At 41.7% G+C, this 26486-nt stretch overlaps 2 protein-coding genes across 3 annotated transcripts in view; one reads left to right on the plus strand and one right to left on the minus strand.

Moving 5' to 3' along the window:
* CTXND1 (cortexin domain containing 1) overlaps nt 1–26486 on the minus strand; it is a 413279-nt gene that overhangs the window by 54022 nt on the left and 332771 nt on the right. The gene's annotated exons all lie outside the window — the stretch shown is intronic.
* The window catches only part of ARNT2 (aryl hydrocarbon receptor nuclear translocator 2), a 110286-nt gene that overhangs the window by 16833 nt on the left and 66967 nt on the right, over nt 1–26486 (plus strand). The window contains exons 2-5 of one of the 2 annotated variants that reach the window (XM_087972616.1): nt 1379–1490; nt 4907–4954; nt 15789–16002; nt 18933–19146. In XM_087972616.1, the coding sequence (XP_087828742.1) occupies nt 1379–1490; nt 4907–4954; nt 15789–16002; nt 18933–19146 (588 nt within the window). Of the gene's footprint in view, nt 1–1378; nt 1491–4906; nt 4955–13010; nt 15278–15788; nt 16003–18932; nt 19147–26486 lie in introns of those variants that run through there. The other variant, XM_087972617.1, reaches the window with a different exon arrangement.

A 26486-nucleotide genomic window follows, 5' to 3' on the forward strand; every position in this document is an offset into this window, starting at 1 on the left:
GCTACCATCTCTCCAAAGTATTTGAAGGATTGCAGTTGGAATAAAATGTAAATGTTGCATTCAAACCAATTTGATGGTTTAATTTGGATTTTTTATGACATTATTTTCATTGGAATGCTTGTAAATATCATTGCGACCTAAAACTCAGCATTAATTTGGAGAGGGAAAAATGGAAGCATAGAATGATGCTAATACAGGGCATCTTGATTTAATGGACTGATGGAGGAAAGAGTTGCCCATAAGATCCAAATCATGTCCATTAAAAAGCACATGAAAGTTGGCATATGTGTAAAATGATCTTTTTTCCATTTGTATCAGATGTCTGCTGAATAGAAAGTAGGTAAATCTCATTTTTACTACATGCGAATCCTCCTTTGCATCAGTGTTGACTCCTAAAGAAGGACCTGTGGTTTTCTTGGAAAGATTTTGGAAGTGGTTTGCCACTGTCTCATTCCTAGGGTTGAGCGAGAGGGACTGGCCCAAGATCACCCAGCTGGCTTTGTGCCTAAGGCAGGACTAGAACTCACAGTCTCCTGGTTCCTATTCAAATGCCTTAATGCCTACATTGAACTGACTCTCTATCTAATCTTAGCAGGTTTATAGAATTATAGATTTAGCATTTTTTCCCTATGCATTTCTATGCAATCCTATGCAATTCGGCTGAATGGTGATTAATATATTGGCTCAAGCAACCACTGAAGTTTAGAAGAATTGCATTTGTAACAGTTCAGATTGCACTGACATTTAGAGCAGAGGTAGTATTCAGCAGGTTCTGACTGGTTCTGGAGAACCAGTAGCGAAAATTTTGAGTAGTTCGGAGAACGGGCAAATCCCACCTCTGACTGGCCCTGCCAACCCCATCTATCTTCTGCCTCCCATTGAGTCCCAGCTGATTGGCTGGGTCTTCTTTGGTTGCCCTGCACAGGAGAACGGAGCTGAAAAGCAGGTTAGTGGGGTGGGGAGGGAATGGGATTTTGCAGTGGCCTTCCCCTGCCATGCCCACCAAGCCATGCCCACCAAGCCACACCCACGGAACCAGTAGTAAAACAATTGAATCCCACCACTGATTTAGAGGGAAGGACATCTTAAAAATGAACCACTGGGACAACTTCCTGTTTTCCATCTCAATTTTTTTTAAAAGGGGGAAGGGTCGTTCACCTCTGAACAATTGGATCATTCCAGCCTCCTTTTTTCATGAGTGGACAATTCGTATCCAAGATACTTTCCTTAGCAGCCATTCTGTAAATAAGGGAAGTCTCCCATGGAAACTATTTTGCAAACGAGCTCACTGCAATCTATCAAAAGCTCAGCTGTGCCAGGAGACCGTCACTCCATTTGCCTACCAACTTAAGCTGATGCTTTATGTTCTGTGTTACAGAAATGGCCACGGACATACCAGGGTCAGTGACATTGCCAGTGGCACCCATGGCCGCTGGTCAAGTGAGAATGGCAGGTTCTGTGCCTGCCAGAGGGGGAAAGAGGCGTTCTGGGTAAGTAAGCATCACTTTTCAAAATAAGGTTGAATGGACAAGATATTTTCAAGATGGCGTCTCCTCCTCCTCCTCCTCCTCCTCCTTTCTCTTCCTCTTCCCCCTGATCCCAAGTGAGGGAGTAATGAGAAGAAATTAGAAAGCCTGGTGAATTCTCAGCAAGTAATTAATTGCCTTTTAAAAGAGATCCAGTTTCTGGGTGAAAATAGCCAGCATTTATAATGCTAAATAAGCAAAAGGTGTTTGAACTGCAGCCCTACTGCAATGCATTGGGGCCTAGGTGATGTTGTCCTTGGACACAAAGATGATTAACAAGCAGGTTAAGATCAGGCATGTCACTAGAAGGTAAAATCACACAGCTGTGTCTCCCTTACTTTGGCCAGGTCATGTGGGGAATTCATTGAAGAAAGCAATTATGTTTGGAAGACTTAGTGGTAAACTGAAACCAAATCAAAGAACATGGTGGTTGGACACCATCAAAACTGACACCAGCCAAAGCATGGACCAACTCCAAAAAATAGCATAAGATTGGAAGACATTGAGAAACCTGGCCCATGGAATCACCAAGAGTTGGACTCAAGTGAATAAATTTCTTCTTCTTCTTCTTCTTCTTCTTCTTCTTCTTCTTCTTCTTCTTCTTCTTCTTCTTCTTCTTCTTCTTCTTCTTCTTCTTCTTCTTCTTCTTCTTCTTCTTCTTCTTCTTCTTCTTCTTCTCCTCCTTCTCCTTCCTTCTCCTCTCCTCCTCCTCCTCCTCCTCCTCCTCCTCCTCCTCCTCCTCCTCCTCCTCCTCCTCCTCCTCCTCCTCCTCCTCCTCCTCCTCCTCCTCCTCCTCCTTCCTCTTCCCCCTGCCCCCTCCACCTCTTCCTCCTCCTCTTCCTCCTTCTTTCTCTTCATCTTCCCCTTGTCCCTCCTCCCCCTCCTTCTCCTCCTCTGCTTCTGCTTCCCCTCCTCCTTCCCCTCCTCCTCCTCCCTTCCCTCCCTCCCTGTCTCATGCAAGCACACACATACCCGATATACCTAAACACAGATACATGCTAAATGGCAGCAAGTTTTGGACAAACAACATTTCATTTAGGATGGAGAATGAATGAAAGGAAAGGGATTTAAGAGGGAGGGATCGCTCGTCTTTTGCATTAGTATACAGGTTTTCACTTTGAAGGTCACTCTCTGATCGATTTTCTAACACTTGGAGGGAAAAGAAGAGGTGGTATTGCGAGATGGATAAATCATGCACCAATAAAGGTTAGAAATGCCAGGACAATGAAGGAAAGTTTTATCCTAGGTGATGGACACACACACACACACACACACACACACACACACACACACACACACGACTGGAAAGAAATAGGCCAACCTATTTCTGAAAATAAGTTATGAAGTAAAACCGCAAATATTATGATCCCAAAGAAGATAAATGAACGGTATCATAATGTATTAAGAGAGATGCTGACAATGGCCAGAATCAATCTGGTACAAGATTGGAAAAAGAAAAAAATCAGCCGTGAAGCTTTCATCTTCTCTAAAATGATTTTCAGCCACTAAGCGCAAAAAGGTTTTCTACTCTTGAATTAATAGTTTCCACCTTGTGTTTTTGATGGAAAGCTAAAGTTAGATGCAGTCATATTTCTTGATGTATGGATTTTTTTCTTTTTCTCTTGTGTCAAATAAATAACATGCAGTGAAATTTCATGGTGGAAGGAACAGTCTTTTTTGAAGGACTGCAAACCAGCGAAACATCTATCTGAATGAAATGCTGTGAACGGTAAATGATTGGGAATATTTGTAAAAGATGGAAGGCTTAACCTTGGTTTGATTTCAAATTTATATACTGATCTGCAGAGGAGTTAAATGCAAATGGAAAAAGATGAGCAGCTTGAATGACCTTAGAGGAAAAGAAAAAGAAAATTCAAAATCTATATTTTTGTAAGATCTTGTCTTAAAATGTCATTTAAGTATTTACAAAACAGTTGATAGCTTTGGAACTCCCTAAACCATTTAATCAAGCAAGATGTTTGCAAAATCCAGGAAAAAATGCATTCCCACGTATTTCTACCCTTTGTGGAAGATGCAGATCCATCAGGAAGTGGACAGTAAGTGGACAGTGAATCCTATTTATTTTATTAGCTAGCCAAGTGACCACTAGAGGTCACTGTTTCCCTACCAATCAAGGACCATCAAAACACCAACAAATTAAGAAGAGCTGAAAGAACAGCTTAATTTCAATGAAAATGAGAGTCATTCTCCCTGCAGTTGTTACTCAGAAATATATGATGGTGGAATTAGGTAGGGAAAAGGTGGTCATCATTTAACCAAAATTAAAATTTTAATTGAGAAATAGCACAGCCTGACTTTTCCCTTACTCTCACTTCTAAAGGTAGATTTGGGATGGTGATTTAGGGATATGTATGTATGTATGTATGTATGTATGTGTGTTATATATATATATATATATATATATATATATATATATATATATATATATATATATATATATATATATATATATATATATATATATATATATATATATATATATATATATATATATATATGTGTGTGTGTGTGTGTGTGTGTGTGTGTGTGTGTGTATGCATATGTATATGTATATGTATATATATATAGTGGTCCTTGGTCTAAGCAAAGCACATAGTTTCAAGTAAACCCACAAACAATTTTGTCAGACTTCAGAGCTCAAAGAAAATGACAAAAATAGAGTAATATTAGGAGGGTAGCAATGGTGGTGATGGAGGAGTTTTGTTTGCAAAGAAAATTAAGATGAGAACTGGAAGACATGGGTTTTTTTTTGGCCAGGTGACCAGAAAAGTAACGGGTGAAGAAATTGGGCAGGCTTTTGAAGATCATCTGGCTGTAACACACACAAAGCAAGAACAGCCAAATAACAGGATAACTTCACCAGAACAGAAACATTTGGCTTCTGGTTTGCTTTTAATGATCGGAGGGATGGAAAAGAAACCAGTGGAAGTTCAAAGTGGCCAACAATTCTGCTTTTGAGCAGTGCTAAGGAAAAAAGAATCCATAGCATGGAGAGGGGACATTAAGGAGAGATAATGGTTTTATGGATGTCAGGGCCCAGTTTCCCTCATCCCCGCTGTTGACCAGGCAGGCTGAGCCTGATGGCATTTGGAGTCCAGAATATTTGGAGAATTGCAGACACCCTAGTTTGGCTGTTTTAGCTTTGCTCCCAGGAGAGAAGGGACAGGACTGTTCATAAACTCTTAACAAAAAGGAAGAACTGAAAGTAAAACAAGCATCACTAATGAGCAGAGGAAAAACCAGAAAGGGAGGCACCGTGAGAAATAATGCATAATTAACCTTTCCTTTCCTTAATCCATGCAGACTCTTCCAGCTATGGAGATATAATTGTAATCATACTCTTTTTTTTCCTCCCCCAGAATGGACTTCGATGATGAAGATGGTGAAGGACCCAGCAAATTTTCAAGGTGAGTTTTTAAAAACAAGCTTCATCGAGGAATACAAATGGATGAGAGGATACACCTTGCATATTTAATAGTGCTATTGTCACAAGGAAAGTCATGTGATCTCAGCAGATATGCATTAATTTGCAAGTGTTTAATATCAAAGAGCATGGAACGAAATGTAAAAAAAATCCAAGAGTGTCCCTTACAATTCTGAACAAGCTAAACATTTTTGGAGTGGTGTCTGTGTGAGCACACTGTGCATGTACGCACACTTATACACACCTATGTATGTGCTGCTTTATTAACCAGAGGCATTTTCTTTAGCTGATCAGCCCATTGCATTGATTAGGATTTGAAGAGGACACATCAGGGAATTTCAGAAGACACTAATAACAAACTATTTGTGGTATTGGTACAACAATATTTCTGTGAAGTTACTGGTAGTTGTGCTGGGCATTAGGGGTCTTTAGTGCTTTCTGAGCTTGCTTGTTTCTTGCAGAAGTTTCATATGAGGTAGGTAATTCATCAGTGCTAGTCTATCTATCTATAGATGAGCACTCATGATATTATCTAGTCTGGGTAATGAAACATTTGCAAGAAAAGCACCAAGCTCAGAGACCACCAAGACCACCTCCTCTTCCCCTCCCTCCCTCCCTCCCTCCTCCTCCTCCCAAATCTCACTCCTTACTAGCACCGATGATGTTACCTAGCTGGGTAATGAAATGTCTGCAAGAAAACAACCAAGCTCAGAGAGCACCAAGGACCCTTCAATACAATCCTGGGCTACAAATATTCTTCTTTATTGAGCTGAGCTTCAAATTTGTACTCTTACCTGCAAATCGGTAGAACTATCCAAATAGAATGGATTGAACACAAGAATAATTTTTCCTCTGGGTGAGCGGAATCACAATCCTGCAGTGTATTCTTGGAAATGCACCAGGGCAACTACCATCTTTCTGTCTTACATCGTGACAAACTCCCTAACCATTTATTACTGCTGCTTTATTGTTCTGTCTTTGCACAATCTGGGCCAGGAGCTCTGCTTGAAAAGAACAGCATGACAAAGCAGTATTTATACGCTTGGCGTTCCTCCGAGCTCCTTCCCATCCGTTTGACATATTGTAGGTGCCATGCAAACAACCTCTCTGGGATTTCAAACTCAAGGCTTTGCATTCCTCGTTTCTTGAATCCGAAGGCAGCTTTTAAAATAATTTTTGAAAGGAAGCTTTCACAGATAGTTTGCTCCACTAAATGAGGTCCTAAGGCCCTTTGTCAGGATTGGTTTAGTGAAGTTCAGAGAGACAGGGATTGGCATAGATTGGAAGTCCCTTCTAACTCGTTCCTTCTGTGATTCTTTATACTAAAGCATAAAGAATCTTGTCCCAAAGGTGCTTTTTTCAGGAGGCAACTGGACATTCTGGTTGTTTTATTTTGAAGACGTTTTGCTTCTCATCCAAGAAGCTTCTTCCGCTCTGACAGGATGGTGGGGAATGGAAGGATTTATTTTCCTTGCAGACAGCTGGCCATTTGCATCCTTTTAGAGGGTTGTTGAGGCCACTTGGAGGTTTATCTGTGTCCTCAGGGTCACCTGAGTAGTGCAAACGGTTCCTGTAGTCTGCAATTGTTCCCTCTGGAAATCCATTCCTACTCCCCCACCATTCAAAGGGTGTTCATCCCAAACTGTACAGCTAAAGACCTGTAAAAATTTCTCAGTCATCCAGGTCATGGCTGTGCCAAAGGTGCTTTTTCTGGAGGCAACTGGACTTTCTTGCTTTTCTTTTTTCTTTAAAGATGTTTTGCTTGATGAGAAGTGAAATGTCTTCAAAGAATAAACAAGGAAGTCCAGTTGCCTCCTGAAAAAGCACCCTTGGGTCTACCATGGATAACTGAGAAATCTCTACAGACATAAAGAGGCTTAGCTAAAACAATGCATACAAAAAGTTTTTGATTTATGATCCTTAATGACTGTCCAAAGTTTCAATGGCACTGAACAAAGTGAGATATGATCTGTCCTTGCCCTGATGACTATTGTAGCATCCCCCAGGATCATATGATCAGAATTTGGGCATTTGGCATCTGGCATGTATTTACGATGTTTGCACTGTCCAGGGGGTCATTGATTATCATTTACAATCTTCCTAGGCAACCTCCCACAAGTCAAGTCAATGGGGAAGCTGGAATTGGGGACTGCAAGATAGAATAGTCCAAAACACAGGATCTGCTCCTGAAATACTTTTTCCTATTGATTGTTGTCCCTTCACATTGGAACCCTAGATTTTGATGTATATTTGGTGCTTAGAGCTGTGGTGGTGCAGTGGTTAGAATGCAGTATTGCAGGCTAACTCTGCCCAGTGCCAGGAGTTCGATTCTGAACAGCTCAAGGTTGACTCAGCCTTCCATCCTTCCGAGGTTGGTAAAACGAGGACCCAGATCGTTGGGGGCAACAGACTGGTTCTGTATACCGCTTAGAGTGGGTGTCATGCCCCTGTTGGAGACTGAATCTGAGGGAGAGGAGGAACAACTGACAGGGAGTGGAAGTGTGGCTCCATAGGTTGTGGAGGAGGCTGGGGAAGGGCACAGGCCGGCTGGGCAGTCAGAGGAGGACCCAGGCCCATCCCATCTCCATCCTAGGGCAAGCAGGGAGGAGAGGATAAGGGAGAGATGTGAATGGCGTGGTCTATGAGGGAGGAAAGGGCCTTGATCCTCTTCATGGGCTGCAGCTGTGAGAACTGGTTAAAAGGATGGACTGCGCATGAGCCAGTGCTGGAAACAAAGTGTGAAAATATTTCGAGTCTGTCTGTTCTTACCTGAGTTTGGCATCCTTCCCAGTGTGTGTTCCAATATCTGTGGATGTCTTCAAGCCCTTATCTTGCCTGGTTCCCTTACTTGCTTCAGTGTGGTTTGTGTTGTCTTGTTCTACTTATAATTTATAGGTATTTTTAGTTTAAACAGCATTTCCTCCTTTTTGCAACTGTTTGTGGGGGAGTTTTTTTTGTCTCCAGTCAAGGATATTTGGAGCTTTGAAGCCAAGCTGAAGGGACTTCACCTGTTTTTGTGCCCGTGTTGATTTTGTATCCCACCCTGGGTCATCACAGTGGGCTGTAAAGCACTATGAAGCGGTATATAAGTCTAAGTACTATTGCTCCTAGTGCTATTGATTTAACTGCAGTGATTTGCCTAACAACCATAGCTAAAAACGTAGAATTGGGCGCAACTCACTTAGCAGCGGCCTTGCTTAGCAACAGAAATTCTGGTCCTAACTGGGTCGTAAGTTGAGGACCAGCTGTACTCAGCCTGCCAAGATGTCATGGGTGAACCTTAGTTTGTTGTTGTTATTGTTGAAGCTGGTGTGCCATCTGACTCCCAACTCTTCTGGGTGGCTCACAACAAAGAAATTGCAATAAAATCAACAGAAGATTAAAAAAAAGATAGCAATCGCAAGAGGCCAGATGGAATGAAGAGATGTCTCGCCCTCCCTCGCCAAAGGTCTGGGTGAAGAGACAGGTCATAATGTCTGAGCCAAGACAAATACGATCGTTGTTGTCTTTTTGGATTTTCATCTCCTTTTCCTGGTGCCGCTGCAAGCTTAAAATGCTACAACTTTTAAACTCACCGCCATTTCCCATGTCCTCCAGAGACGGCAAAACTCCGATTAAAGCAAAGTTCATTCCAGTGAGAGGTTCCCACCCTTCTTTGTAATTCTAACTAGCTCATGACCCATTTCAAGCCAGTGCATAATCTGTGGTCTTAGGTATATAAGTGGCCCTCTAAAATTTTGGCTATTGCCCCAAGAGTCTCTCTCTCTCTCTCCAGTTGCTGCCAAAAGTGGCCTTTTGTTCTTTTTAATTTTATTTCACCATTCAACGATCAACAAAACACTGCATAAAGCCAACAACAACAACAAAAAGACAGAGAATTGTAATCCTGAATTCATCACAAGGGGGAAGCGAGGGAACACGTGGGAGGAGAGCGGTATACATTTGTAGTTCATTATTTTTTTTAAAAAAAAACCTGCAATTTTGTTTTGTTGTCTTTGCCCTACCCAGACTTTGGAATGTAGCCCCTAGAATACTACTCAAAACCAAGCTTGTCTTTTGGCTTGGGGGAAAAAAAAAACTTTACGCATCTCTGGTTTAAATGAGCCGGAGGGCTCCAAGTTAAAATGTAAGAAAGCTGTTCTTAGTTTAAAATAGGAAACAAGATCTTTTGGTGTCCCTGATGCTGTGTTAGAGGAGAGGACTTTTGAGGTCTAGAAGGCCAAAAGCCAGACAGAAAAGCCTGAGACAGACAGGTCCATTATTATAACTATGCAGTGTTCTCAACTGTCATTCTCACTGAGAAATTACCTCTTTCCCGTCTTTTTCTGAAGAGAAAAGAGATATGAAGTTTGCACCTCTGGACTGCCGTACTTAAATTTGGGGACTCAAAATTGGCAGTTGATGGTTTTCTGCTCTAATTATGGCTTTTTTTTTTTTTTTTTTTAGTATCGGCAATAAAAATAGCTGATCCAAGAACTGTATCCTTCAGCCTTTGCCTTCTGGCTTTCAAGTTTGAATAATAGTCTGGGTGAATCCAGACAGGGAAGAATAGACAAACCTTGAGGATTTAGCCATCTCATGCAGAGACATCTTAAGGCAAACTGCAGGAAGTCCTTCGACTTACAACAGTTTGTTTAGCGCCCATTGAAAGTTACAATGGCTGGCAAAAGTAACCATTTATCATAGTTACGATCTTTCCAGCATCCCGATGATCATGGGATCAAAATTCAGATATGGTTCATACTTGCGACTGTGGCTGTGTCCCAAGTTCATGTAATCCGCTTTTGTCAGATTTTGCAGCAGAAATTCAAATCCAGAAAACACACACAATTCAACAGGATTCATTAACTTCTTTATATACGTAATAACATATTAAGTAAAGGTTACAATACCAATAGTAGATTCTTCCAACTGGTAGAAAGTTATAGGCAAAACACAAGCAGAGAAGAAAAATAGTTTCACTTTAATTCAGCAGGCAAGCAAGTTAGTTTCAGTTTCTCTTTTAGAGCTGAGTGGACAGAGCTAAGCCATGGCCAGACTCCAATGCAGCTCCCATTGGCTGACCTTGTTAACCATGTCTCTGCCAGTTCATGAATATTCTGACAGCTTTTATGACCTTCTGACAAGCCAAGTCAATGGGGAAGTCAGATTCACTTAACAACTGGATTACTCACTTATCGAAGGCAGTGATTCACTTCACAGCTGAGGCAAGAAAGGTTGTAAAATGGGGCAAAATTCACCTAACAAATCTCTCACTTAACAACAGAAATTTTGGGCTCGATTGTGGTTGTAAGTTGAGGACTACTCACATAGGAAATTTGATGCTCTCCAGATGGTTTATATATCAGTTCGCCAAAACCTTTGCTGTCGGTTATGCTGTTTAAGTCAGTGGAAACTGATGCCCAGAGTCCTTGGAAGTTACCTTCTTGCCTGTCCCAACTGGCTGAGAATTATAAGGCATTTGGCCATACCTTCAATACGTTTTTCTAGGCTTAACCCTTGTTATTTACCATGGTTTGGTGATGCTTTCCTTTTTTCTCCCTCCACAGGTATGATGATCCAATCTCTCTTGATAAGGGAAAAATATGCAAGGTAGGCGTTGGGAAAAAAGGGAAGGGATAATCCTAAAGTAAATGAGAAAAAAATCCATCCAGCCCTTTGTATTTCAGGTTAAGGTGTTAGTTTTCTTCTTTTGTGGGAGGGTGTGTGTGTGTCAAAATAATGGCTGATCCAGAAAAGAAAGGTGGGTGACCTAGGAGATACCATCCAGAAGGGACATTTTGGAAAAAGGGTGTAAAATCAAAGCAGAGTGTGCTTGTTATAGAGGAAAGTAGATCCCTTGGAAGTGGATTACTGTGAAATGAATAGAAAAGATGCTACATTCCAGTAACTTGTTGGACTTGATTCAGGTGAAAATTAAATGCAGTTCAGGATTGGAAATACTCTTTCCTACTTATATAGAAATATTAGGTTGAATTCACATCATCTTTTAATGACCCCATAATCCCTTGCAGGGTGGAGTCTGGCCAACTGAATGGAGCTGATTGTTTACTGGCCGGATGCTCTTCCTGTCGCCAATGCGGAGTTTTTTTCAGCAGATATATTCTCAGTGTGCCCAAAGAGAGAAATATCTGCCTCTACCTAGGATGGAACTCACAGACTCCTGATTGTGAGGCGAGAGCTCCACTTCTAGGCCACCGCACCACTGCTCTGTTGAATTCACATGACCCATTTAATCTGATTATTGAATGAACCCTTTTTGTGCTGAATCATAGCCCAAACAAATTGATTTGAGTTGGTAGAAAACACTAAGCCGGAAAAAAAAGAAGAACCTTGCTTGTTGTCAGACCGTATTTGATAAGTGTTGACTGGCTTAATAGTATGTTGTGTGAATGCAACCTTAAAATGATGGAGCTCGAATGTTTCTACAGCACAGCAGCTTTCTAGAGTTTCAAAAGAAAGGACATAACTTAATTAGCAAAGCTTTGCTGCAGAAGGTTGTTGTCATCTCCCTTTCTTTTAGAGAAGCAGATAGCAGGAACTCCTTCAACCCAGTCTGGAAGAACTTGGTGTATAACAGTGTCCTCCGTCTGTTGCAGTAAAAACCATTAAAAATGGATTGACTAGTTGGGGAAAGACTACTGAGCAAATCAGGATTTACACATCATCCTAACTTATCACTTTGTTGGCAATGATGTCTGACCCCAGCCACTTAATAAAAACAGGGCCAGTCAGTAAATTAACTTAATTAAGTCTGAGTGAACAGGAACAGTTTAGTTAGTTGGGAGGAAACTATTATGGTTGATTGTGCTTTTTCAAGAGGCAAATGGACTTTCTGGTTTTTCTTTGAAGACGTTTCGCTTCTCATCCAAGAAGCTTCTTCAGCTCTGATGTCTATGGAGATTCTCAGTCATCCAGGTCATGGTTGTCTCAAAGGTGCTTTTTCAAGAGGCAGCTGGACTCTGGTTTTTCTTTTCAGAGCTGAAGAAGCTTTTTGGATGAGAAGCGAAATGTCTTCAAAGAAAAACCAGAAAGTCCAGCTGCATCTTGGAAAAAAGCACCTTTGGGACAATTATGATCTGGATGACTGGGAATCTCCATAGACATATTGAAGTTGATGTTGGGCAGGGTTGTTTGGGGAGGGAATTGTAGAATCCAAAGCTGCTACAGAGAAGCATGACCTTACTTGCTTAATATCTTGAAGCAGAAACGTTGGAAAAAGACACAGTTGAGGTCTTCGTTGATCAATGGGTTTAAGTTTTGGGGAGAGTCCGTCAGATACCTTGGTAGAGCTGGTGTTTGTCTTCACTTTAAGGAGAGCTGAAGTTATCATAGTGTAGCTTCTCGTCTACTGGATTGGCTACACTGCCCTCCCTGGCTCTTCTTAGAAGTAGCTCAGTGGGTTTATGGGAAGCCCATGCTCTTTATTGACACGAGATGGCTTTATGGACTGACTTCCTTGCCCTTGAGGTATTGGTGAACATTTGGATACAACGGGAGCAGGCCAGTGGTGCTGTGTGTCAAATGGGTCACGGAAAATGCATGGATGTTTCTCATGTGCATTCACACATTCAGGGAACACCCTCACTTTCTCTCATCCAGATATACCTGCACACATGGAACCGTTTTATAAGCCATAAGCTCTATGTCAGGAATCTCCAGTCTTGGGAGTTGGTGAGTAATTTGGAATTTTAGGAGCATCTCATCGCTGCTGTTACAAGATACTTGCTGGGGGTGTGTGGAGGGGGAGGTTGCTTTTCACTGCATCCTGCCATTTCCTAGAATATTCTTTCTGGTCTTCTTTTATTGTTCTCTATCTTTCTTCTTCTCCCCTGGATGTGGTCTTAAATAGAACCTGAGGCTACAGCCTGAGGCTATTTCCTAAAAGCAATGCACAGCCTTTGCTCCAAGCTACCTTCCTGGGAAAATATCTATCTCGATAAAATAAAATCAAGTAGAGCGTGGAGTTTAAGAAAGTTACTTTCAGGTGGCCCACTGGGTACCTGGGCCCTTGGTGAAGATAGGCAAGACAAGTTATCATTTTCTGTAGTAATCTGTTGCCTCATGCCAACATTTACTTTTTGGGTGCAGAATATTCCTCTGCTTCCTGCCCTGCCCTGCCCTCTCTGAACATGTCCAGATTACATTTGTTCATTTCCATTATCTTCCATGCTTCAATGGAGGGAAACTTGGAAATGGGGAATTGGCTTTAGGCATGTAAATTCTCTGCCTCTTTTAGAAGATGGTTGTGTTGAGAGAGAAAATAGATATATTTAAGCAACCTAAATTCTAGGGGCTGTGTTCAGTGAAGCTACAGGAGAAATGCAGAATATGCAACCAGCAGTAGAAATGAACTTGCCAAGAATTTTCCCTAGTCCAATCCCCTAATCCCTGTAAAAGTATCCAGATTTACTGCTATTGTGAGTATGCTTGGAAGTTTATATATAGTATAGTATGTATGAAGATAGAATGGATAATCTTTACTTCGCTCATGTATAAGTAAAACTGGAATGAAATGTAAATGAATTAATCCAAGCACCCATTTATGCAAATTGCAGAATTCTATTCACAGAGCAGAATCTGAGTTGCCTTGGCTGCTATTGTTACTATCGTTCTGGTTATATGCAACGTAGTGCTTGATAAATCACATGTGATTTTGCTGAGAAACTGACTAAATATTCCATTAAGTTTTGTTCAAAAAAAGTGGGAAATGGTCCTGTTTTCCTTGTTCCCCAAGCTTTTCTTCCCATTTTGGAATTTTCCTATTTGCTTCCCTTCCTCGAGATGCCAATTGGTCATTCTGGTGCAGAGTCTCTCCTATGTATTTCAATGCATGCATGGAATTCCCCGGCTTGCCAAGACCTACCTGTTTCATTTCAGTGAAGGAGGAAGATCTGCCTGGGCCACGAAATCGGAGTGTGGATCTGCTTCCTCCATTGCAACTTCAGGTTTTGTGGGCAGGGGGGTTCCATGTGTGTTCTTGTGCCTGTGAAAACCAGGGTTGCGTGCCGTAATTTTCTAAGCCGGGGGGGGGGGAGCCAAGAGATGACCTTAGCTGGGACCTTCGGTGCCTCTAGACAAGAAATAGAAAATATTGTGTCCTACCCAAATGGCATGACCAGGATTGGTGGCTGAAAATAGCAGGGATTTGGGAGAGCAAAAGATTTGGTAGGTCTGATGAAAGACCTTCCTCTTTTGGCCCCCATAAGTCCCTCTTGATGGACACTAGACACCCACTGTCCAAAGTGGAAGTTTGTATTGAAAGTCCATGTTCTTTGTAGTGAAATGGGTGAGAGTAACTAGGATAGTGTAAATATTGATTGGGAGAAAGGTTGGCTCACCACTGGGCTGTAGATAAAAATGACCAATCTTTTCTTTTTAATTGTTTTATCGTTGTTTTAATTTTCCTTACCTTGTTTATCTCTCAAGAAGGAGCTGAGGAACAAGGCCACTTCACCCAACTTTTCTGTTTCTCCCTACTATTCCCTAAGCCAGGGTTCTCCAACCTTGGCAACTTTAAGACTTGTGGACTTCAACTCCCAGAATTCCTCAGTCAGCAGAGCAAAGGGAGTTGAAGTCTTAAAGTTGCCAAGTTTGGAGACCCCTGGCCTAGGCTACTATCTCTAGCCATAAACCAACATCCCTGTGGACTGATATACATTTGCTTGTAAGTGTAGATTGGGAAACAAGAACTGTTGGGTTTATACCTGGCTACAGGTAGTCCTTGACTTACAACAGTTCCAAATCACAACGGCACTGAAAAAAAGCATCTCGTGACCGTTTATCACACTTACGACCGTCATGGCATCCCCATGATCGCAGGATCAAAATTCAGATGCTTGGCCATTGACTCCTACTTATGACCTTCCCAAGGTCACCTGATCCCCTTTTGCAATCTTTTTGACAAGCAGAGTCAATGGGGAAGCCAGATTCACTCCACAGCCAGACTACTCACTTATCAACTGCAGTGATTCACTTAAGACCTGCGTCAAGAAAGTTCGTAAAATGGGGCAAGGCTCAGTTAACAGATGTCTCGCTGAACAACAGACATTTTGGGCTCAATTGTGGTCATAGGTCAAGGACTACCTGTATATTCCCAGCTAAGCGTATCTAGTCTGTTAATTTCTTTAACCCTATAAATGTGAATAAGAGCCACCTACAATGTCTCTCTCTCTCAAAGAGCCGTGATGGCCCAGTGTTTAGAATGCAGTACTGCAGGCTATTTCTGCTGACTGCCCACTACTAGCACTTTGACAGTTCAGTTCTCACCAGGCTCAAGGTTGACTCAGCCTTCCATCCTTCCAAGGTGGGTAAAATGAGGACTCAGATTGTTGGGGGTAATATGCTGATTCTGTAAGCCACTTAGAGAGGGCTGTAAAGGACTGTGAAGTAGCATATAAGTCTAAGTGCTATTGCTAAGTGGGAAGAAAGGAAGAAAGGGCTGTGGTGGTGCAGTGGTTACAATGCAGCATTGCATGCTGACTCTGCCAACTGCCAGCAGTTCGATCCTGAATGGCTCAAGCTTGACTCAGCCTTCCATCCTTCCGAAGTGGGTAAAATGAGGACCCAGATTGTTTGGGGGGGCAATGTGGTGACTCTGTAAACCGCTTAGAGAGGGGGCTGTAAAGCACATAAGTCTAAGGGCTAAGTGTTACTGCTCTTCCCTGGTCCTTGCATTACAAGTCTTTGGGATGCCTGGGCGTAGTGCCTCCCCTTTGAGCCCACCTGGATCTGCTATGCCAATTTCCAAGCACTGCATCTTTTACCGACAGCATCTCGCTTTCTCTCTCGGTTTGCTCCTTCTCATGTGTGCTTAGGGAGAACCATAGTGAGATCGAGAGACGCAGGAGGAACAAGATGACCCAGTACATCACCGAGCTCTCTGACATGGTGCCCACCTGCAGCGCCTTGGCGCGCAAACCCGACAAGCTGACCATCCTACGCATGGCAGTGTCTCACATGAAGTCCATGAGGGGCACTGGGAACAAATCTACCGATGGAGCATATAAGCCTTCTTTCCTAACTGAGCAGGTGGGTGGCTTCGTACGAGGCTGTAGAGAAACATGAGGGTCTTGCAGGGGTTCATGTTACAGGGAGGCTGGATCGCAGCTAGTCCCGCGCTGGAAATGTCTTCCCTCTAGCTTTAGATCGTTCTTCCGTTTGAATGGCAGGGATTTCTTCCAAGGGAGAATAGCTTTTTTTGGAATAGGATGCTAGGGTTTGGGGTTTTTTTCTTTCTTGCATACAAGGGTGGCTGAAAGGTGATGAGTGAATGTTCTGTCTTTCCTAGCGCTGTCTACTTTCTGGAGGTGAGCACTCATCTCAGGTAAACCAGAGGAAAGACAGCAGTGTTGTTGCCTGAAACATAGGTCGGGACTATGCTTGCAGTAACAGCAGTAGAAACAGAATCTTGCATGTCTGTACGTGATTCCTCCTCCCTAGTTTTGACTGCTAATGAACTTGTCTGAGATGTTTTCTCAAGTTGCTCTCTTGGAATGGGCTCAAGCACCGTTTATCTAATCGTTGCCTTGGGAGCGGCTCTTCCTCCTTCCTTTTTTGCTTTCTTCTTTGCTTCCCACCCTTTCATTCATTCCCAAGGAAGAGTTCACCATCGGATTGAAAGACAAGGCAATCATGGGGGCTGCAGAAACCTCCTTTATGTTTCTGAAGATCTCCCATCTAGCCAGGTTCTTCCCTGCTCATTATCAGCCCATTTAAAGATGGGCAGTGGGTTAAAAAGAACTTTCTTTGCTCATAGTGTCCTAGAAAACTTCCATTCATAATTGTCCACCTCATAACAACCCAAACCTGTAACTGCTTTCTGAGATGCTCTCAAGTCTTTGTCCTTGTGTTGAACCTTTGGTTGCTCTGGACGAAGGGGTCTTCAAATGTGATGGCTTTAAGACTTGTGGACTTCAACTCCCAGAATTCCTCCTCCAGTCATGTTAGCTCAGGAATTCTGGGAGTTGAAGCCCACAAAGTCTTAAACTTGCCAAGTTTGAAGACCCTTGCTATAATGAATGTGTTCTCAGGCTACCTGAACCCAAGGAGATGTAAATCTCAGTCCTACAGCCACACATGGCTTTACTTGATTGCTAAGCACAAACTCAGCTGAAATCTCTTAGACGCTTGACATAATGTGGCTACGTTAGAATTTTTTTTATTGCAAACTAAAATAATGTCACATTGAATTGTTGATCGCCCTGTGTCAACCAACAAGAGATTGCAATTCACCCTTACAAACATGGCTTGTTGGTTTCTTCCGCCTTTCCCATTCTCTTTGCCCTTGTGCTTTGTGGCTTTGAAGCTGGATAGTTGTTGATGCAACTGACATCTATGTCCTAAGAAATATCATTCATGCTTTTCACTGATACTTACTGTCTTTTTATCTATCTATCTATATAAAAGTGAAATACCACTCACTCATCACAAAATCTCCATTTCAAGCCTACAAACTTGAAATTTGGCACGTATGTTCCTCTTGGCTTCTAGGTGCTCACTAAGAAAGGATTTTTCAAAATGATCATCAGAGCATTAGTATTTTGTATACTATTATTATTAACATGCTCTGATGCTCCCCACCTGAAAAGAAACCTGTTCCAAATGCAAAACACAAGCAGAGGAGAGGAGTTTCAGTTCCAGTTTAGTTTCATAGCAGCAAGCAGCTTTAGTACAGAACAGTTGAGCTAAGCCACTCCTTGGCTCCTTGCTGTCTCCTTGCTCACACAGCAAATACTGTTTCAGTTTCCAAACAGCCCTTAATTCTCTCACACACTGACAGGACGCTAGCCAGATAAATACCGATGGATGCTGGTAGGCAGAGGCAGAATTTTTTCCCCTTATTTTCCTCCCAAAAAACTAAGCCCAACCACATAGCTTTGTAGCGAAGCAGGGGTATCGAGCTAGTTATATTATATTTGAAGTGTTGTCTAAAAGTATTTATGGATAATTAACTTTTGGTTTTGCTGCACATACCCATACAACACACAAATTGTTTGTGGTCCATATAATGCTCTACCTTAGGCTAAAAAGGGACTTGAATATTTTATGGCTCATTGTGTTGTAGGCATCCAGGCAGTGCCTTAACCCTGATGTGATATTTTATTTTGGCTGGGCATTGTATGTACGTATATTCCAGACTATAGGAAAGGACAACATGATGTGAGAGAAATAATGACCTGTGTTTGCTAAAGTTTAGAGAAGTAAGGAATGGGCAACCAATTGTAGTTCATTTGCAACAGAAACACTTGTGTTTGGGTGGTGCACAGGAGGAGAATGTAGCTACAAGAGGAGTTGGTTATTTGTGTGCTGGGTGATCTTTCTGCTAAACATCACACCTGAAGTTTCCTGCCCTTTCTCAAACTCAAGACTTCAGGAGAAAAAGAATGAAAGTCCTTGACCATATCCAGGAAGGTCCAAGGCTGTTGAAATAATGGCTGGAATACAGTGCAGATTGTATTCCAAGCACTTGAAATGCACAAAGCATGTGCTATACACACTAGATTGTCCAAATGCGTTGATCCATGTAAATTTCTTCTGTAATTTAAGCTCAGAGGCAAGAATGGGGACGTTTCTTTTGGAGAAGGAAACAGTGGTTCATTTCTTCTCAGCCAAAATATGGTGGGTGCTGTTTTATTTATCCAGAATGCCCCGAGTGGTATAGCAAGACTGAGGAGCAAGGATGGCAGCCATCAGGCATGGCTGCTAATTGCTTAAATAAATGTCAAAACACAGACAAAACATGATTGAAGAAGCATAACCAAGAAGTGTGACAGAATACAATGAATAGTACTCAGTCACAGGGTACCCGTGCAATTTTAAGATATATATATTCTAAAGCAAAAGGAGAGCAGCTTGTGAGCAAAACCGGAAAAGGTTATACAATAATCATTCTAGTACAGGATGTCCTCTCTCTATCGAGGGCTTTGCTTTTCTGACATGCTTGTCTTCCTTCTCTCAAGGAATTGAAGCACCTCATCCTTGAAGCAGCTGATGGTTTTCTCTTCGTGGTGGCTGCTGAAACAGGCCGAGTGATCTACGTCTCGGACTCGGTTACGCCAGTTCTGAACCAGCCTCAGTCGGAGTGGTTTGGCAGCACCCTCTATGAGCAGGTTCACCCGGATGACGTAGAGAAGCTGAGGGAGCAGCTCTGTACCTCTGAAAACTCCATGACGGGTCAGTGGCCTCTTGGACAGCTTCACTTCGCTTGTGAGGGCGGGGGAGACACCCTAATGCAGGGGTCTCCAACCTTGGCAACTTTCAGCCTGGCGGACTTCAACTCCCAGAATTCCCCAGCCAGCAAAGCAAAGGGAGTTGAAGTCCTTCAGCAAAGCTACCTAGGGAATTCTGGGAGATGAAGTCCTCCAGGCTTAAAGTTGCCAAGGTTGGAGACCCCTGCCCTAATGCACACTTCTCTCTTGTCCTGATAGCTTTCAGATGTTTTGAGACTACAACTCCCAGAATTCTCAGCATGTCGGGAATTCTGGAAGCTTCAATCTCATCAGTGGAGGGCTCCATGTTGAAGAAGCCTTATCTTTTTTTTAAAAAAAAACAATTTTTATTAATTTTCTATTAACTACATTTTTTAGCGCTTAATAAACATTGTGTTGTCTGGGTATTTGATTTGCTTAACAATATAAATGCCATTCTTACTCTCCCTCACCCCTTTTTTTTACAACCACTGATAAAATAAATTCCGAGTTTGATGATATTCTGTATCTTCTTTCTGTTTGATTTTCAATGGGAGTCTGTCCATTTCTGCACAATCTTCTTAATTATCTCTTCCTCTTGAGGTGTTTCTTCATCTTTCCAGTATTGTGCTGAAATAATCCTTGCTGCTGTTAAAACATGTATTACTGAATACATACTTCTCTTGAAGAAGCCTTATCTTAATGGCTTGAGCTACCATACGTATTTCTACCTAGATGCAAGTCATTTGAAGATAAGGAGGTCGGTGGTGATTTGTTCTCTGAGCTTGCTGTTTAGCTTTTGAACATTTTGTCATCAAACTAGGTGACATCCTCAGCGGCACTTTGGGGCTTCAACCGAAGTCTTGCTCAGGAAGTCACCCTAGTCTGGTGGCGAAATGTCTGGAACAGAGGAGGTATTCAGCAGGTTCTGATCAGTTCTGGAGAACCGGTAGTAGAAATTCTGAGTAGTTTGGAGAACCGGAAAATACCACCTCTGACTGGCCCCGCCCCATCTATTCTCCGCCTCCCGAGTCCCAGCTGATTGGCTGGGTCTTCTTTGGTTGCCCTGCACAGGAGAACAGAGCTGGAAAGCAGGTTAGTGGGGTGGGGAGGGAATGGGGATTTTGCAGTATCCTTCCCCTGCCATGCCCACTTAGACACACCCACAGAACCGGTAGTAAAAAATGTTGAATCCCACCACTGGTTCGGAAGCTAAACAGCAACCTCAGAGAACAAACCTCCATCAACCACCCGAGCTGCAAATATTCTCGCTCATTTCTAAGATAAGGAGGCTTACAGTGATATGTCCAAGGTTGCAGCTGGGTTTTATTTAGTTATTAAATTTATATGCCACCCATCTCACTGCCCATGACTCAGTATACTTTGATTTGGGTGAAAAAAGAGACACATTGGTGACAGGGGGAAAAATAGCAGCAACATACCCGTTTCTATTAATTAAGAATAATTGCATCTGTGCTTATTTTTTCATCTCTCCTTCCAACTATCCCAATTTCTCCTTGTTTTCTTCAAATAAACACTTGCTGTGTCAGCTCCTTTCTGATTTATCCTCTCCCTTCTATTGTTTTTGAGTCTTTTGGGTTGTTGGGTTTTTTTTCACTGCACCATCTAAATTTAATCTCCAGCTGTGCTGATCCAACAATTTTTTCCCCAGTGTTGTGTTTGGTTATGACAGTAAAAAAAACAAAACTGTATGGCCCCTAAGTTTGGAATGCATACAAGAGAATCCCGGGGCAATTGAAGGACTTCTGTGGGTTTGTGTGAAATGCATATCGGTGAGAATAAAGGGAAAGATAGATTATTTGTGATGCAGTACTGATGTGGGTAGTTTGTTACTGTTGTCTTTCCCCCCCTCCCCCTCTCTCTTTGAGCCACTGCCTCCATTTCATTTTGGCCATGGCTTCCCCTGTCCCTTGGCTGGGCTGCTGAATTTCCATCTACAGTAGTTGCTTACAAGAGATGCGGGAGGGGAGCAGGGAAGAGATTTTGCCTCTGGCTTTTGTGCACATTTTTCTGTTTCAGGATTCTCTGTGCTGTTCGTGGATTGGACTTCCTTTCCTTTTTGAATGCTGACCCTAAATGTACTCTTGTTTTTCCTGAAGGACTTTCATCTGCTTCTGTTGCCACTTTTTTTCTCTCTCTTTTTTTGCATCTGAAAGTTTTACCAAGGCTGAAAAAAAGATAATAATACATTGTTTTTGTTGTCCCATTTTGATACCTTTTTTCTTTTGTTTCTCTGGCACCATATTTTTCTATCAGGCATCCTTTCCTTTCTCTCTTTATGCCGGATATTTTTTCTTATTCTTTCTTTTTATCTATCTATCTATCTATCTATCTATCTATCTATCTATCTATCTATCTATCTATCATCTATCTATCTATCTATCCATCCATCCATCTGTCTATCATATATCTGCCTCTCTCTCTCATCTATAATATGTTGTCTGTCTGTCTATCATATATCTGCCTCTCGCTCTCATCTATAGGTCTGTCTGTTTGTCTGTCTGTCTGTCTGTCTGTCTGTCTGTCTATCTATCTATCTATCTATCTATCTATCTATCTATCTATCTATCTATCTATCATACATCTGCGTCTCTCTCTCTCTCATCTATAATACATCTGTCTGTCTGTCTGTCTGTCTGTCTATCTGTCTATCTATCTAATATATCTGCCCCCCTCTCTCTTTCTCTTTGTCTCTCTCATCTATAACTGTCTGGCAGTCTGGCAGTCAGGCAGTCAGGCATATTTTGGAACCACCCATCTCCCCCACAGAAGGATTCATATTTTTTCCCTATTCCCCCTTCCTGTCACACCTTTCTTTCTAAAGTTGACAAATTTTTCCGGACACTCCTGACATCGTCTTTGTATCTTTCTTTCTGATGTTTATTCTTATTTTATTTAACCTGCCCTCCCCTTGTCCAACTCCCTCCCCATTCTCTTTTTGACTTCCTCAGCTCCATCTAAAATATTATGTTGCAGACTTTAAAAAACAACAACAACCCATTTGGATTCACATACTTAGGAATGAAATTCTGCATCAGAGCTGCTGGTTTTCTTTCTTCTAATCCTCAACTTCCACCGATGCTTTCACAGGTTTTTGGAAAAGGCATCAAATCTCTTTTTGTTTTTGTTCCATCCAGTTTTTGTGGCTGGTTTGAGACTCTCTGATCTTAATAACTACTGAAATGTTTTTTCTGGACTTTTTTTTTCTCCCCCATTGGATTGTTTCGCTTTAACCTTGCATGGGTTAGCAAGCTTGGAAGGAGAAGGAGGGAGGACCAGAGCAAACAAGTTATTTTTTCCTCCCGGGGGAGAATAATGTGGCTGCCTTGACTTTGAACCTGACTAATCATTTGGCTACCTCAAGGCCCTTTCCTAAAACTGCAAACAGATTTTTGTACAGGATAAAAGGTCAACAGAAGCCTTCAAAGAGACCTTAACTGCAGGATGCCCAGCTGTTCCCACCTCCCCCCCTCTTTCTTTATGTTTTTCCCCCCTCCACAAAATCTAGTTCTTCGTGGGCAAGGAGAGATTTAATTGAGTTGATCTAGCTTGATGTTCCTCTAGTCATCAAATTCTCTTTTAGATTTAGGAATCAAAGAGGTGTTTAAAAGATCAGAGTACTTCGTCTTATCTTCTTCTACATGTCCCTGTCCTTATCCTGCCAGAAATAAAGGTTTCAGCACAACCTGTCTAAAATAATGATAAGGGAAGGATGGAGGTCTAAATTATTTTGTTTGCTTGCAGAGCGTTCCAGATACTTGCCCAGCAGAGGAGATATACACTATGATGATTTTTAAAAATAATAATCACGTGGGCTTATGAGTTCAGGGTAATTTTAAAAATACAGTTGAACAATGTTCTGTAGGGAGAGAACAAGAGACTGTGCAACTGAACATAATTTTCCCTGAGGCATGTGACCCACTCAGTCTAAATACATTTGGAGTACAAGATCCAATATTCCCAACCGTTAGTCCTGCAAGCATGAAGGGTAGGATAGACATTGTGTCCAGGTATGTTTCCAGAGTGCCATCTTGGAGAAAGCTGAGGGTCTTTTAAACACGTTCCTCAACTTTCTCCAGATGTTGAGACTGCAGTTCCCAGAATTGTTGAGCAGAATAGACAAAAGGCGAAAGAAGTCCCAGGGCCTTCAGTCAACCCATGTTAGATCAGAATCTCCTGAAAAAAATTCATAAAAGCATCCAGCAAAAGTTCCACAAGACTCCTTCTCTTTCTTTCCTATTCAGATAAGAGCTAAAAACAAGGTCCACAAACACTTCATGAAGTTTCAGGTTGTTTATTGACCCTCAAACATTTAATTTAGATGAAAAATTAAACCCAGATTACTTTAACTAATAGTACAACAGCTCTACTACTACAATAAAAGGGATAAAAATGCCGAATCCAGTCTAAACAATTGGCTGAATTATATGACCAAGCATAATAACTATATCAACCCCTTGATATTGGGTAGCTCCATTGACCTTTGGGGTCAATATTGACCCCTTTGAAGAACCCTAGTGAAAAGTCAGTGAACTAGATCTGGATAATGCTTTAATGTGGCCTTAGAAGAAACCTTTCATCCTCAGTCGAAAATATCTCATTTTCTTTCTCCTTACTTTATCACATAAGGTGCTAGTTTTTCATGGCTACCCCAGCTGTTCATCTTGGGCTCTTTCTGACCTTTTCTTGAGATGCTGGAGACTAAAACTGGGAATTTCTGCATGCAGTGCCAATGTCGTAATCCAGATCACCAACTCTGCCCTAAAACAAGCCTTTTTTGCTATCTGCACTGCACCATTCTATTAGTGGACAGGATATCTTTTTAGAGGCAGAAATGGCATCTACCAAAGCTTAGAGAATGAATGCATCTCTTGTTTAATTGCTTAATGGAATCTGAAATTCACCTTACTTCCACCATAAGCAGAAATCCTCAGGACAACTTATAATAACATTTTTAAAAGTATAAAATCGGTGTCACTTCTGAGAAGGCCCTGTCTAATTTTTTCATTTGCCATTCCCAGACTGACTGACTGATTGACTGACTATCAATATCATCCATCTATCTATCTATCTATCTATCTATCTATCTATCTATCTATCTATCTATCTATCTATCTATCTATCTATCTATCTATGCAGGTCTTGGCGTGGTCAGGTCTTTTCCCGTGTAAGATTGAGAGTATCTTGGCGATGTTTTGACGAGGTCCCACTCGCCATCTTCAGGCTGGTGCTTTCGGCTCTTCGTGCTTGTGCGAGCAAAGAGTGATCGGAGCTGCCGTCTCTCTATAAATACTGGTGGGGAGGATGGCTGTGTTGTTATTTGTTGATTGGTTATCTTCTTGATGGAATTGATGTTTGCAGATTGGTTGACTTTTTCATAAGAACATGTGTGGCTGAGGTATTGGCTGTGTGTCTATCAGCCTCCTGTGTTGTAACGAGCTGGGTAATGGGCTGTGTGATGACCTTCTGAGTTCTATTGTTGTGACATCCTGGGTCTTGTGCTGTAATCTCCTGGGTTGTTGGCTGTGTTGTAACATCCTGAGGTTTTGTGGTGTAACCTCCTGAGTTTCATGATGTGATATCCTGAGCGGGTGGCTGTGATGTGACATTCTGAGTTCCGTACCAGCCTGAAGATGGCGAGTGGGACCTCGTCGAAACGTTGCCAAGATACTCTCAATCTTACACAGGAAAAGACCCAACCACGCCAAGACCTGCATACCTGTACCCGTGAAAATCTACGAAAACAACTTTCTTTCTTTCTTTCTTTCTTTCTTTCTTTCTTTCTTTCTTTCTTTCTTTCTTTCTATCTATCTATCTATCTATCTATCTAGTCTGTCTATCTAGTATCTGTCTATCTATCTATCTATCTATCTATCTATCTATCTATTTCAAAACAGGAGGACACAACATACATAAAAAGATAAAGGCAAACCATTATACTAAAAACCATCTATTTAACAGCTTTGCAGATTCTGTTTCTTTCATGCACTTACAAAGCAGAACAGCCATGGAAAAAGGAGACAGCCATGTCACATTCATTTTAACGTGCAAGATGCTAATTTTAATCATTTGTTTTTGAGACAAAGAAAAGGAATTCTAATTCATATTAGGGGATATAATGTTTGTCATTTGGCTTAAATTTCTGAAGGAAAACAATGTGGTTTTTTTGGGGTGGGGGGAGAGGAATAAAATCTCCCCTAATCAAGTTTATGGCTTGTGTTTCTCCTCTGAGAAATAGTTGATAGGTTAAAGTTTCAGCAAAACAGATGATCAGGGGGCTGAAACAATCCTTGCTTTTTTCTTATTGTGTAACCGAAAAACATGACTAAGCAGATTCAGTGGGTCTTATTTTGTTTGGCATGAAAGCACGATTTGCATTCTCTCATTTGCACTGTGATATTGTAAGGAACCATAACAGGAAATATGCTTACGTTATAATGGAAAGAATGATAGAGCAGGAATTGGCTTATTTTGATTAACTGCCTTTTACTGAATTAAAGGACACGAGTTTTGCACAGAAATCAGCCTACTGTAAATACTAGAATCTGAGTCTGGTAAAACAGTAGGGAGTTTGCAGAGATTAAGACCAGGCGGGAAAAGCAAGCCTGCCTTTCAAAAGCCATCAGATCTGCAGATGTTGATAGCTTCAGCAGCTGTATGCGGCTTTAGTTCGATGTCCTTTTGCAAGGAATATGGTTAGCAAGCAAAGTTTGCAGACCCAGAGGGAATCCAGATGTTGAAGGAGTCAGATTGTCTGTGTGCAAATGGAAGAAGGATTAATCAGCAAAACAGTGCTATAGCAAAATGACATCAGGCCAAAGAGAGGATGCAAGAATTTTAACACTCTGAGTCACTTCTGAGTAAATAGCCCCAGAGTTAGAAAGGTGGAAATCGTTCTGTCCTTTGAAAAAAAAATGGAATAAAGTGTTATTTATCTTTAAAGGATGACTGCTAAGAGCTTTTATGACTGGGTTCCCTTACAGTAAAAAGCCATGGTTTGTTACGTAAACTACTATCGGCTCCATGCAATTTGCTAAGCTTAAAACAAAAGTTATTTTTTCTTAGTACGTAAGAACGTACTAAGATTGTATGTTTGAAGGCAAGGGATAATTCAGGATGGCTGAAATTCTGACTCTTGATTCATAAGCAATTTATCTCTCTTGATGCACTGGATAAGGAAGGCAACAAACTAGGAAACATTGGGTGCAGCAAACCAGAAACTAACAAGGAAGCAAGAGCTTCCTGTTACTTTTGAAGCCAGATTTGCCCTAACATCTCGTAAGTGAAAACCAGCTTCAGATGCTG

Source organism: Notechis scutatus, chromosome 11 (genome assembly GCF_049901735.1).
Source record: "Notechis scutatus isolate UNSWTSFEM ecotype Mainland chromosome 11, rNotScu1.2, whole genome shotgun sequence".
Taxonomy (NCBI): Eukaryota; Metazoa; Chordata; class Lepidosauria; order Squamata; family Elapidae; genus Notechis; species Notechis scutatus.